Below are 14,475 nucleotides of genomic sequence, written 5' to 3'. Positions count from 1 at the left end.
GAGGTTCACCTTCCAGCAGGACAATGACCCTAAACATAAAACCAGGGCAACAATGGAATGGTTTAAAACAAAACATATCCATGTGTTAGAATGGCCCAGTCAAAGTCCAGATCTAAATCCAATCGAGAATCTGTGGCAAGATTTGAAAACTGCTGTTCACAAACGCTGTCCATCTAATCTGACTGAGCTGGAGCTGTTTTGCAAAGAAGAATGGGCAAGGATTTCAGTCTCTAGATGTGCAAAGCTGGTAGAGACATACTCTAAAAGACTGGCAGCTGTAATTGCAGCAAAAGGTGGTTCTACAAAGTATTTACTCAGGGGGCCGAATAATTACGCACACCCCACTTTGCAGTTATTTATTTTTAAAAAAATGTTTGAAATGATGTATGATTTTCCATCCACTTTTCACATGTACACCACTTTGTATTGGTCTTTCACGTGGAATTCCAATAAAATTGATGCATGCTTGTGGCAGTAATGTGACAAAATGTGGAAAACTTCAAGGGGGCCGAATACTTTTGCAACCCACTGTATATTCAGGTTGAATGTAAGATCAACACAAATTTGAATACCGACACTGTTGGATACAAAACAAAGACATTGCAGTAAATCAAAGAGGCACCTGGCCCAGAATGAGACCTGCATTTGCCATATACTCCTACCCTATGGCCTGATGAAGCAGGGACATACGTGCGAATCGCGTTGCAAAGAACCTTGGAGTGTATAAATACATTTTCTATGTTTTAAATGTTAACACTTTTTTGTGTCTGCTTGGAGGAGGTAAGTCCACCACTGCCTCCCCATGTTTTAAAAGTTTTATCTATTTTTATTCTTTTGGCACCTCTGTAAACCTTACACTATTTCAGTGAATGAGTTCTTGTGGCTGAAAAGAAGTTTCAAAAATCATAGTTAGCTGCAGACTGAACTAGAGAGGTGATTGCAATAACGTGAAGTATAGCTGAAGTTCCTGCAGTCATTGTGTTGATTTTCCCCATTGTCTACATCAGCAGGAAAAGGGCAGAATTTGTTACGTTTCTACATCTACCTTCTTCTAGGATTAGTGGAAACAAAAAATTATACTTTTACTAGTCAATTAGACTCGTTTCAAAATGGGTGCTAGATTGACAGACAGAGCGTGGGGCCGTAGCTGCCAGCCTACATCCAGGTATGCGCATCCACATCCGCTTACGCGGACCCACACCCGCCTGCAGTTCTGCACATGTGCACTTGGCTCCTGACATGGACTCAGCCTATGAAAATAGGTCCCAGGGCTTTTAATATGTAGGATGCAATATAGCCTGCCAAGTAAGTCTGGAGTGGTTTCATAAGTCTCCATGCAATAAAATGATGATAAATGCTAATCGCTGATTAGTTGATTAATTGCTCTAAAAACAATACACATAAAATGGAAATGCCAAAAGAAATTTAAAAAAGTCTGGTGGAGCTTGTTAACATATTATAAACTGAAACTTGGAGACTAGTGACATAAAAATTCAGATGAGAGCTAACAAAGAGGGGATTGGGGAAACCGACCATCAAGGAGTGATATTACGATAGAAGACACAGCTTACGTATGGTATTGAAGGCCTTTGGAATTGTATGTTGTGTTTTAACTTTAAAAAAAAAAAATAATAATAATAATAATAATGATAATGTACAAGCTCTAACACAATCTTTATGGTATGTTACCTGGTGTGTCAGGCATCATTTGTACTGGTCCTATAGAAACATTGTAGATGAAGCTTTCAATAGATTTAGATTTTATGTTGAAATTTCTGGAATCATTACATGCCTGTAATAGAATAAATAATGATATAATTATTGTACACAAAATACAAAAGACAAGGCATACAGTACATTGTATTTGTGAATCTTATAGAATAGTTCACAAATAATCTAAGTAGCTTTCTGGTCCTATAAAACCCACACACCAAGTCAGTTTGGCCACTTGTACTATGCCAGTAGTACAAGGGCAACGTAAAAAAACTATCTCCTCCAAGTGTCTTCAGTCTGTTCACAAGCATACCACTGTACATTTGTAAATAGGTTCCAAGTGATCTAAAGTACAGTATTTGGTATGCTCATGCAACAGCCAGCAGTGCTAAGTTTGAGACACTCAGAGCCCTATAATCTGCAAGAGAAGAGCATTAAAAAAAGGGAGTGGTTACACAAGACGTGGCTGCCTGCGAAGTCAAGCAGTAGTGAAAATATTGAAGTTTTTTGTGAAGCAGAAGGAGGGTAAGAGGTAGGCTGATGAGTCTGCAGGTAAATTTAAGGGAAGCAGTAAAAAAGGGTGCATATGGCTAGTGGACAAAAAAGGGCGCCGCCATAGACTACAATGCAAAATATCGGCTACTGGGCGCCCAACAGGAAATGTAGGCGTGTTAACAAAAGTTTTCATTTACAGAATAAGGTTTATTACCAGTGCTGCTCGGATACCCCTTTTCAAAATCCGGATCCGATTCAGATCCGAATACCCAGATATCCAATCCAAGTGCCACGTGACACATGCCATGTGACACGTTCCAAGTGCCACATGACACGTGCCACGTCCGGCATGCTCCTGGCACACGTTACACCTGCTGCTGCATTGCCTTGCTCCTGCTGCCTGTGCAGCTCCCACCGTCAGGGTGCCACAGGCCACTGATACCACCTATATTAAGTGTAAATATCATTTTTTGTTATAGACGCTATTTGATGTTCCATTTCAGAATTCGTTTGTTGTTTGTTGTTATAGACGGTATTTTGCCATTTAATTTTCGTTTATTTAACCTATTTAGCACTACATTTTCGTTTACAAGCTATAAACAAAAAATATTGTTTTACATTACAACTTATAATTTCGGCTATATCCCGCGCCCTTTTTTCCAGGAGCCCTTTTTTGATGCACACAAATTTAAGTATATGTAGTTGTGTGCATGTAGGGTGTATGTGGAGTGTCCACTGGGCAGTGTGGTGTGATATATGATGTCAAAAAAGCAACCCTTACTCTTGTAGTTTAAATAAATGTAGTAATATAGCACAGAATTGAAGAGTCCATATGTGGGGTGGATTGGGGACAGGATGGCAGCACTTGCTTCATGGCAGGGGAGGCAAGGATAGGCATTTATTAGTATGAGGATATGAGGAATGTTAGTATTATGGGGTCCATAACTGTAATGACTGCACTTGTTATACGGACATCTGTAATGGTTGGTGTGGAATGGAATGACTTTTTTAAAGCACTGGTAATTTTTCTTTACAGCAGGGGCGTAACAATAGGGGATGATACCCCTGCCCCCACAGGGGGGGGCCTGGGGCCCCCCTAGGGCCCGCTCAGGGCCTTTTTGGGGGGCAGGAGGGGTCGCAACATAAGAGAAGAGTGTGACAGATCAGCGAGGAGGGGGACATTCCCCCCCCCCTCCCTCACCTCGGGCTTTCCTCTCAGCGCTCCCCTCCTGCAATTATTAGTGGCAGCGGGCGGCGGCAGGCTGAACACATACCTCCATCGCGCCCGGAGGTTCCGGTCAGTAAGTGCTTCATGTTACTTCCTGTGTAAACAGGAAGTAGCATGAAGCTCTTAGAGATCGGAGACCTCCTGCGTGATGGAGGTATGTGTTCAGCCTGCCGCCACCACTAATGATAGCAGGAGGGGAGCGCTGAGAGGAGAGCCCGAGGTGAGGGAGGGGGGGAATGTCCCCCCTCCCTGCTGATCTGCCACACTCTCCTCTTATGTTGCGACCCCTCCTGCCCCCCAAAGGCCCTAAGTGGGTGGGGGGCATTTTTTATTTTTTTTTGCAGGAGGGCCCGGGGATTTCTAGTTATGCCTCTGATTTAGAGTCTATTTAAATCAGCATACATTTGTCTCTAACCTGATCAGCATAAAGAGGACATGACTTTGGTGAGATACGTAAGGGGTGGAGTTTTAGACAAGATTTAGTAACAGGTCTCCTTTGCCTATAGTCTATGAAGACGTACTGTAAATCCAGTCCTGGAAAGTACAGACTTGCCACATAATTACCTTTAGTCACATTTTAAAGACAGTGAGAAACAAAACATGCAGAAGAGCAATCAGGAGCACAAATATCTTTAGTATTTTAGAAAGGAAATAATGTATCCATTTGTTCAGTGTACTCACCGGTTCACAAACACTCGTTGTGAAATCACACAGGTTTATTTCACAGTGCAGGTAGATCGTGTTATATCCTGTTATGAACTTAAATAACTGCAAGGAAAAGCGACCTTCATCTGACACACCATTCATGGGGACACTAATTGATGAGTCCTGCTTGTTAGGGCAACTATTCAACAAAAGAAAACAACATATTAAAATGTTATGGTAGACTATAAAATATGTTCATTATACAGTGGGGTGCGAAAGTTTGGGCAACTTTGTTAGTCGTCACAATTTTTCCTGTATAAATCGTTGGTTGTTACAACAAAAGATGTCAGTTAAGTAGATCATATAGGAGAGACACACAGTGATATTTGAGAAGTGAAATGAAGTTTATTGGATTTACAGAAAATGCACAATAATTGTTTAAATAAAATTAGGCAGGTGCATAAATTTGGGCATTGTCATTTTATTGATTCCAAAACCTGTAGAACTAATTATTGGAACTCACATTGGCCTGGTAAGCTGAGTGACCCCTGGCCTACATACACAGGTAAATCCAATTATGAGAAAGAGTATTTAACCACTTCCCAACTGAGGGGTTTTACCCCTTCAGCATCCGAGCAATTTTCTCCTTTCAGCGCTCCTTACATTCATTCGCCTATAACTTTATCATTACTTATCGCAATGAAATTAACTATATCTTGTTTTTTTCGCCACCAATTAGGCTTTCTTTAGGTGGGACATTATGCCAAGAATAATTTTATTCTAAATCTGTTTTAATGGGAAAATAGGAAAACATATGGGAAAAAAAACATTATTTTTCAGTTTTCGGCCATTATAGTTTTTAAATAATGCATGCTACTGTAATTAAAACCCATGAAATGTATTTGCCCTTTTGTCCCGGTCATAAAACCATTTAAATTATGTCCCTATCACAATGTTTGGCGCCAATATTTTATTTGGAAATAAAGGTGCATTTTTTTCAGTTTTGCGTCCATCCCTAATTACAAGCCCATAGTTTATAAAGTAACAGTGTTGTACCCTCCTGATATAAATATTTAAAAAGTTCAGTCCCTAAGGTAACTATTTATGTATTTTTTTTAATTGTACATTTTTTATTTTTTTTTTAATTACAAAAAAAAAAAAAATGGGGAGTGTGGGAGGTAATGAGTTAATTTTTTTTGTATAAGTAATGTATGTGTGTGTGAAAAATAGTTTAGGGTGTAGTTTACTATTTGGCCACAAGATGGCAACAGTGTAATGCGACCTCCAAGCTTCCTTCCGGAAGCTTGGAGGAAGTACAAAGAGGCTGGTATTTTTTTTTTTTTTTTACAATGATCGAGCTGCTTAGCGAAAGCAGCAGATCATTGCGGGGGCAGAGATCAACGAACGGGAATGTATTTTCCCGTTCATTGATCTCCGGGCGAGCGGGCAGCGGCGTGCACGATCGCGGGAGTGCGAGCGGGAGAGCGGACATCGGCGGTAGCGGCGGTAGCGGCGGGGGGTGCGTATATCTACGCTCCGGGCGGGGAAGTGAAGTCCAAAGGAGCGTAGATATACTGTACGGCGGCGGGGAACCAGTTAAGGTGGTCAATTGTAAGGTGGGAACCTCTTAATTTTCTCTGAAGAATAGTAACATGAGGGTCTCAAACCAACTCTCAAATGACCTGAAGACAAAGATTGTTCACCATCATGGTTTAGGGGAAGGATACAGAAAGCTGTCTCAGAGATTTCAGCTTTCTGTTTCCACAGTTAGCAACATATTGAGGAAATGGAAGACCACAGGCTCAGTTCAAGTTAAGGCTCAAAGTGGCAGACCAAGAAAAATCTTGGATAGACAGAAGCAATGAATGGTGAGAACAGTCAGAGTCAACCCACTGACCAGCACCGAAGACCTACAACATCATCTTGCTGCAGAGCCACTATGCATCGTTCAACCATTCAGCATACTTTACACAAGGAGATGCTGTATGCAAGAGTGATGCAGAGGAAGAGCACACACAGAGCCGCTTGAGGTATGGTAAAGCACATTTGGACAAGCCAGCTTCATTTTGGAATAAGGTGCTGTGGACTGATGAAACTAAAATTGAGTTATTTGGGCATAACAAGGGATGTTATGCATGCAGGAAAAACAACACAGCATTCCAAGAAAATCACCTGCTACCTACAGTAAAATATGGTGGTGGTTTCATCATGCTGTAGGGCTGTGTGGCCAGTGCAGGGACTGGGAATCTTGTCAAAGTTGAGGGACGCATGGATTCCACTCAGTATCAGCAGATTCTGGAGACCAATGTCCAGGAATCAGTGACAAAGCTGAAGCTGCCACGGGGATGGATCTTTCAACAAGACAAAGACCCTAAACACTGCTCAAAATCCACTAAGGCATTCATGCAGAGGAAGAAGTACAATGTTTTGGAATGGCCATCTCAGTCCCCAGACCTGAATATAATTGAAAATCTGTGGTGTGAGTTAAAGAGAGCTGTCCATTCTCGGAAGCCACCAAACCTCAATGAACTGGAGATGTTTTGTAAAGAGGAATGGTCCAAAATACTTTCAAGTAAAATCCAGACTCTCATTGGAACCTACAGTAAGCGTTTAGAGGCTGTAATTTCTGCAAAAGGAGGATCTACTAAATATTGATTTCATTTTTTTTGTGTGGTGCCTAAATTTATGCATCTGCCTAATTTTGTTTAAACATTTATTGCACACTTTCTGTAAATCCAATAAACTTAATTTCACTTCTCAAATATCACTGTGTGTGTCTCCTATATGATATATTTAACTAACATTTATTATCGTAACAACCAACGATTTGTACAGGAAAATCATGACGATTAACAAGGTTGCCCAAACTTTCCCATCCCACAGTATTTTCCATATGATAGCTGGTGTATAGTTCTGTGCTGAAAATAATCATACAAAGAACATAAGAGATCCTATAAACCTAGCATTTTTGCTGCATATTTGCACACAAGTGCAACTCAACAAGTGCAAGTTCTGTATTCCTTCAATGCAGTCTGATATGGCCCAGGAAAAAGTTACATAACCTTGCCACAATTTTTAATAAGATTAGGCCTGGTTTGTAAAATCACTTACAGTACATTTTGTCTTTAGCCAAGGTGAACTGTACAAAACTAGATCTAATACATAAAATACATGCTATGATTATAACAAATGGAAAGGACAAAAATTACAAAGTCTCCACTTGGATTTCAGTAAGTATAGCTTTCTTTATTTAAAGCGGAATGAAACCCAGCAATTCTTCTTTGCTCTGAAACATTATTTACAGCATATTATATACTACCAGCATTTTTTTTTTTACTAGAACAGCAGTCAAAGGGTTAAACACAGGACAGAAAAGCTCAATGCCCGGAAAGCTGGACACATCCAACTGGAGATAATGTTATCTTGTGTTTAATTGTATCAAGTGAGGAATGTAAACAAACACTGCAGACTCTCCTGAACACAGACAGACAGTTAGAACGCATTTCTGCTTATATTTCAAGATGGAAAAAAAAAAGTTAGGAATAAAATGCAGAGTCAGCTCTCAGAGCAAAAAAGTGTACTTTGGAAACTTGTCATTTCTAAATGAATAATAATACAGTACTTATGCACAGAAGCAAATATGATAACCGTATGGCACATAGAAAGTAGGAAAATATGTTTTTATTGAATATTAGGTCAGAGTTTTATACCGCTTTAAAGTACTATAGTCTAAAATGCACAATTTTCTGGATTGTTGGTCCTTAGAAAAGACCCACAGGCCGAAACGTTGTGTTTTTCCCCTTTGCGTCGCATTCTTACATGCTTGGTGGATCCGGGTGTGGACTGGCTGATTACCTGATACATGATGAACGTGAAGCAGTAGGAGCAGCTGGGCTACACTTTCCTTCTGCATATAACAAGTGGAAAGGCAATGCATACTGCCAAGTTGACATGAGCATGGCTGGCATGACATAGCAGGCTGATACGGCACTATCGGGTTCCGTCTGTTACTTACATTTGTAGTGTGCATCAACAACAATGTTACATAGATTAGAAACTAGAAAAAAAAATCTGTTTTGTAAATTAAGGAAGCACAACGCTGTGAACATTCACTGGGTTGGTTATTAGAGTTGTCGCGAACCAAAATCGGAGGAACCTCGAACTCAAACATGCGAAAAAAGTTTGCGAACATGCAAACTTTTCGAACCGCCATAGACTTCAATGGGCAGATGAACTTTTAAAACTACAAACACTAATTGTGACCACTAAAGTGATGGAAAAGATGTTTCAAGGGGTCTAACACCTGGAGGGGGGCATGGCGGAGTGGGATACACGCCAAAAGTCCCGGGGAAAAATCTGGATTTGACGCACAGCAGGGTTTATGGCCAGAAATCACATTTTATTGCTAAATTGGAGGCCTAAAGTGCTTTAAAACATCTTGCATGTGTATACATCAATCAGGTAGTGTAATTAGTGTACTAATTCACACTGACAGACTAAACTCACTTTGTAACGAACCACAAACAGCTGTTTGTGTAGTGACGGCCGTGCTGGACTGGTGCGCACCATGGCGAGAGTGCAGGTGATGGCGGTTTTCAAGCCCATATGGTCGTGCTGAGGTAGCTGAATGACAGAACAACAGATCCAGCTGATCGAATTTGGTCTGTCCACAATGAAGCAACAACCTTATTATCTTCTTGGGTCAGGTGTGCCCCCCAACCCCAACACACTCATTTAGCCGGTCATTGCTTCATTGTGATACGCAAGCCCCTTCACTGCAGCAAGGTAACGATGAAGGGGAATTGACACATATACATGCCTTTTGTTTTGTTGTTGCAGCCGCAGTGCAGGCAGAAACAGTAGGCAGGCATGTACACGCACCACAAAAATTATTATAGTGGCCGCTGCTAGCAGCGGCCTTAAAACTCAGGAATCCACCAGGAGTCCTGGACCCTGTTGGTGGTGGCGGAGAAGGAAGTTAAGCAGCCTGCAGGCAGAGATGCTGTGTGGGGACCGACTTAGTCTTGGGGCAGGCAGTCACACGACGTGCAGGCAGAGATGCTGTGTGTGGAGACTGACTTAGTGTTCGGGCAGGCAGTAGCCCTCCAGGATCCATGCCTCACTCATTTTGATAAAGGTGAGGTACTAAACACTTTTCTCACCTAGGCGACTTCTCTTCTCACTGATAATGCCTCCAGATGTGCTGAAGGTCCTTTCTGACAGGACACTTGAGGCAGGGCAAAATAGAAGTTGGATGGCAATTTGTGACAGCTCTGGCCACAGGTCAAAGTACCCAGTACCCAGTAGTCTAGGGGTTCATCACTGCTCAGAGTGTCTACATCCACACTTAAGGCCAAGTAGTCGGCTACCTGCCAGTCGAGGCATTGGTGGAGGGTGGATCCGGAATGGCTAAGGTGAAGCGTTGGAGTAAAGAATGTCTGCATGTCCGACATCACCATGAAATCGCTAGAGCGTCCTGTCCTTGCCTGCGTGGACATGGGAGGAGAAGGAAGATTACTGGCAGTGGTATCTTTATTCTGTTGTGCGGTGACATCACCCTTAAATGCACTGTAAAGCATAGTGGCCAGCTTGTTCTGCAAGTGCTGCATCCTTTCTGCCTTCTGGTGATTTGGAAACATCTCTGCCACTTTGTGCTTATACCGAGGGTCTATTAGTGTGGCCACCCAGTAATGGTCATTCCCCTTAAGTTTTTTTATACGGTGGTCCCTCAACAGCCTGGACAGCATGAAAGACGCTATCTGCACAAAGTCGGATGCCGCCGTACTAGCCATCTCATCTTGCTCTTCCTCAGTGATGTCAGGTAAGTTCTCCTCCTCCCCCCAGCCACAAACAATACCACGGGAAAGGTGAGCAGCACAAGCCCCCTGCGATGCCTGCTGCGGTTGTTCTTCCGCCTCCTCCTCAAAAAAACCACCTTCCTCATCTGACTCCTCTTCCCCTAGACTCCTCCTCCTCCTCCCTCCTCCTCTGTGATGCCACAGGTGTTGATGTCACAGGTGATATTTCCAAAATTCTTTCTCCTCCTCCTGTTCTTGGTCATGCTCTTCTACAGCATGATCCACCACTCTACGCATGGCACGCTCTAGGAAGAAAGAATATGGGATCAAGTCGCTGATGGCGCCTTCACTGCGGCTCACCAGGTTTGTCACCTCCTCAAATGGACGCATGAGCCTGTAGGCACTACGCATGAGTGTCCAGTACTTCGGCCATAACATCCCCAGCTCTCCACAGCATGTCCTTTCACTGTAGTTGTACAAATAAAGTTTGACGGCTTTCTCCTGTTGTAGCAGGCGGTCAAACATCAGGAGCGTTAAATTCCAGCGAGTCGGGCTATCACAAATCAAGCGCTTCACCGGCAAGCAGGGGTGCTCATCCGGATTCCGGATAACCTGGATATCCGACCTTTTTTCAGCTATATCCGACCTCTGATCTGGATTCTGGATACCTGGGCAAATCCGGATAGCTATCTGCGGATAGTTGGCTACGCTATGCGAATATCCGCGGATACACGCGCGGATATCTGACCATTGAAGTACTGAAAGAGGTCCAGGACGTCTTGGGAGCCAATCAGAGGGCTCCCAGAAGAAGCCCCAGCAACCAACCACAGAGGGTAACCCTGGCCAGCCCCACCTGACCTCATTGAGCCAATCAGAGGGCTCCCAGCCTAAACCCTGGCACCCAATCACAGAAAGGAACACTGGCCAGCCCCCTGTATAGTAATGAGGGCTGCCATGATGAGACAGATCATCCTAGCTTGCTGAATGCTCACTGAGAGACATGCTCCAGTGCTGATGGCCTAGTAGCAAGGGCTGCCTGTACACAGTTATAAACCTAAAGCTGTTCAGTAATTAACCCCTTCACTATCACTACACTATAGTTAAATCGTTAATTAGCTTGATTTCATTGTGTGTTAGTCAGTCAGAGTGTGTGCTGCAGTGCTGCTGGCCAAGTGTTTACACAGTGATAAAGCTGTTCAGTTATTAACCCCTTCACTATCACTACACTATTGTTAAATCGTTAATTAAGACAGTCAGAGTGTGTGCTGTGCTCCAGTGCTGCAGGCAGCTGCTATGTGTCTGTGTGCGTGGTGTGCACAGACCAGGCCAGCTGCTGCCTGCTGGACACCTATTAGCCTTAGCTAGGTACAGTTTAGGTTAGGTTAGGGATTAGGGAATAGGAATATGTGCAAAGTGCCACGTGCAAACATGTGTAAAGTGCCACGTGCAAAGTGGCAAGCGCAAAGTGCAAAGCGCCACGTGCAAACACGTGAAAAGTGCCACGTGCAAACACGTGAAAAGTGCCACGTGCAAAGTGCCAAGTTCCATGTGCAAACACATGCAAAGTGCCACATGCAAACACTTGCAAAGTGCAAAATGCCACGTGCAAACACGTGCAAAGTGCCACGTGCAAAGTGCCAAGTGCAAAGTGCCAAGTGCAAAGTGCCACGTGCAAAGTGCCAAGTGCAATGTGCAAAGACGTGCAAAGTACCACATGCAAAGTGCCAAGTGCAAAGTGCCACGTACAAACACGTGCCAAGTGCAAAGTGCCACGTGCAAAGTGCCAAGTGCAAAGTGCCAAGTGCCACCTACAAACACGTGCAAAGTGCAAAGTGCCATGTGCAAAGTGCCACATGTAAATACGTGCAAAGTGCAAAGTGCCACATGCAAAGTGCCAAGTGCAAAGTGCCACATGAAAAGTGTGCCACTTTGCACGTGGCACTTTGCACGTGGCACTTTGCACATGTTTGCACATGGCACATTGCACTTTGCACGTGTTTGCACATGGCACTTTGCACTTTGCACATGGCACTTTGCATGTAGCACTTTGCACATGGCACTTTGCACATGGCACTTTGCACGTGTTTGCACGTGGCACTTTGCATGTGGCACTTTGCACGTGGCACTTTGCACGTGGCAGTTTACACTTTGCACGTGTTTGCAATTGGCACTTTGCATGTGTTTGCACGTGTTTGCAATTTGCACTTTGCACGTGCTTTGGACTTTGGACACAACGATCGCTGTCTGGAACCTAGGCCTAATGTTAATTGACAGCCATTTTTTTTTGGGGGGGGGGGTTTTAAGTCCCCACATCATCAATAAGTGTTTTCCTTTAAAAAATAATTATGCTACATGCCTCATTGACCCTATAACAATTTAAAGGGCACGTCCGGGTTTTCTATCCAGATATCCAAATTTGCCCTAATTGATGATGTGGGGACTTAAAATCCCCCCCCCCCCAAAAAAAAATGGCTGACAATTAACTAGAGTTGGGCCGAACCTCCGATTTTCGGTTCGCGAACCGGGTTCGCGAACTTTCGCGAAAGGTTCGGTTCGCGTTAAAGTTCGCGAACCGCAATAGACTTCAATGGGGATGCGAACTTTGAAAAAAAAAATTAATTATGCTGGCCACAAAAGTGATGGAAAAGATGTTTCAAGGGGTCTAACACCTGGAGGGGGGGATGGCGGAGTGGGATACATGCCAAAAGTCCCCGGGAAAAATCTGGATTTGACGCAAAGCAGCGTTTTAAGGGCAGAAATCACATTGAATGTTAAATGACAGGCCTAAAGTGCTTTCAAACATCTTGCATGTGTATACATCAATCAGGTAGTGTAATTAAGGTACTGCTTCACACTGACGCACCAAACTCATCGTGTAACGCACCGCAAACAGCTGTTTGTGTAGTGACGGCCGTGCTGGACTGGTGCGCACCATGGCGAGAGTGCAGGTTTTGGTGGCTTTACAGCCCATATGGTCAGTCACCTGGCTGATGTAGCTGAATGACAGAACAGTGACTGTCCAGCTGATCAAATTTGGTCTGACCACAATGAGGCAACGACCTTATTATCGTGGGTGTGCCCCCCGAGACACTCATCTAGGCGCCGGTCATTGCTCCATTGTGATACGCAAGCCCCTTCACCACGGCAAGGTAATGATCACGAAGGGGAATGGGCGCATGTTCATGCCTTTTCTTTTGTTGTTGCAGCTGCCCGCAGTGCAGCCAGAAAAATTAGGCAGTCATGTACACGCACCCGAAAAATTATTACAGCGGCCGCTGCTAGCAGCGGCCTAAAAAATTCAGCAATCCGCCTGGAGTCCCGGACCCTGTTGGTGGTGGCGGAGAAGGTAGTGAAGCGGCCTGCAGGCAGACATGCTGTGTGGAGGGACTGGGAGCGACTTAGTCTTCTTGGGGCAGGCCAGGCAGCCAGTCACACGGCGTGCAGGCAGAGATGCTGTATGTGCGGGGACTGACTTAGTCTTGGGGCGGGCAGCAGCCCTCCGGGATCCATGCCTCATTCATTTTTATAAAGGTGAGGTACTTAACACTTTTGTGACTTAGGCGACTTCTCTTCTCTGTGACAATGCCTCCAGCTGCGCTGAAGGTCCTTTCTGAGAGGACGCTTGCGGCAGGGCAGGAGAGAAGTTGGATGGCAAATTGGGACAGCTCTGGCCACAGGTCAAGCCTGCGCACCCAGTAGTTCAAGGGTTCCTCATCGCTGTTCACAGCAGTGTCTACATCCACACTTAAGGCCAGGTAGTCGGCTACCTGCCGTTCCAGGCGTTGGTGGAGGGTGGATCCGGAAGGGCTACGGCGAGGCGTTGGACTAAAGAACGTCCGCATGTCCGACATCACCATGAGATCGCTGGAGCGTCCTGTCTTTGACTGCGTGGACACGGGAGGAGGATTAGTGGCAGTGGTACCTTGCTGGCGTTGTGCCGTCACATCACCCTTAAAGGCATTGTAAAGCATAGTTGACAGCTGGTTCTGCATGTGCTGCATCCTTTCCACCTTCCGGTGAGTTGGTAACAGGTCCGCCACTTTGTGCCTGTACCGAGGGTCTAGTAGTGTGGCCACCCAGTACAGCTCATTCCCCTTGAGGTTTTTTATACGGGGGTCCCTCAACAGGCAGGACAGCATAAAAGACGACATCTGCACAAAGTCGGATCCAGTACCCTCCATCTCCTCTTGCTCTTCCTCAGTGACGTCAGGTAAGTCAACCTCCTCCCCCCAGCCGCGAACAATACCACGGGAAGGTTGCGCAGCACAAGCCCCCTGCGACGCCTGCTGCGGTTGTTCTCCTGCCGCTGTCCCCTCCTCCTCCTCCTCCTCCCCCAAAGAAACACCTTGCTCATCATCCTCTGAGTCTGACTCATCTTCTGCACATGACCTCTCTTCTTCCTCCTCCTCCCCCCTCTGTGCTGCCGCAGGTGTTGAGGAAACAGCTGGGTCTGATGAAAATTGGTCCCATGCCTGTTCCTGCCGTAACGGTTCCTGGTCACGCTCATTCGCAGCTTCATCCGCCACTCTACGCACAGCACGCTCCAAGAAGTACGCGTAGGGAATTAAGTCGCTGATGGTGCCCTCACTGCGGCTC

General features: G+C 44.8%; 1 protein-coding gene across 6 annotated transcripts in view; it reads right to left on the bottom strand.

Annotated features, from left to right (window-relative positions):
- LOC137524665 (uromodulin-like) overlaps positions 1 to 14,475 on the bottom strand; it is a 408,103-nt gene that overhangs the window by 120,366 nt on the left and 273,262 nt on the right. For all 6 annotated transcript variants that reach the window (XM_068244787.1, XM_068244788.1, XM_068244793.1 and 3 more), the window contains 2 exons: positions 4,118 to 4,280; positions 1,690 to 1,792 (listed from right to left, as the gene is read on the bottom strand). In XM_068244787.1, the coding sequence (XP_068100888.1) occupies positions 1,690 to 1,792; positions 4,118 to 4,280 (266 nt within the window). The remainder of the gene's footprint in view (positions 1 to 1,689; positions 1,793 to 4,117; positions 4,281 to 14,475) is intronic.

The sequence above is a fragment of the Hyperolius riggenbachi genome, chromosome 7 (assembly GCF_040937935.1).
Source record: "Hyperolius riggenbachi isolate aHypRig1 chromosome 7, aHypRig1.pri, whole genome shotgun sequence".
NCBI classification, from domain to species: Eukaryota; Metazoa; Chordata; class Amphibia; order Anura; family Hyperoliidae; genus Hyperolius; species Hyperolius riggenbachi.
The sequence above is the reverse complement of the archived record's forward strand: the minus strand, read 5'-3'. Positions and strand labels throughout refer to the sequence as shown.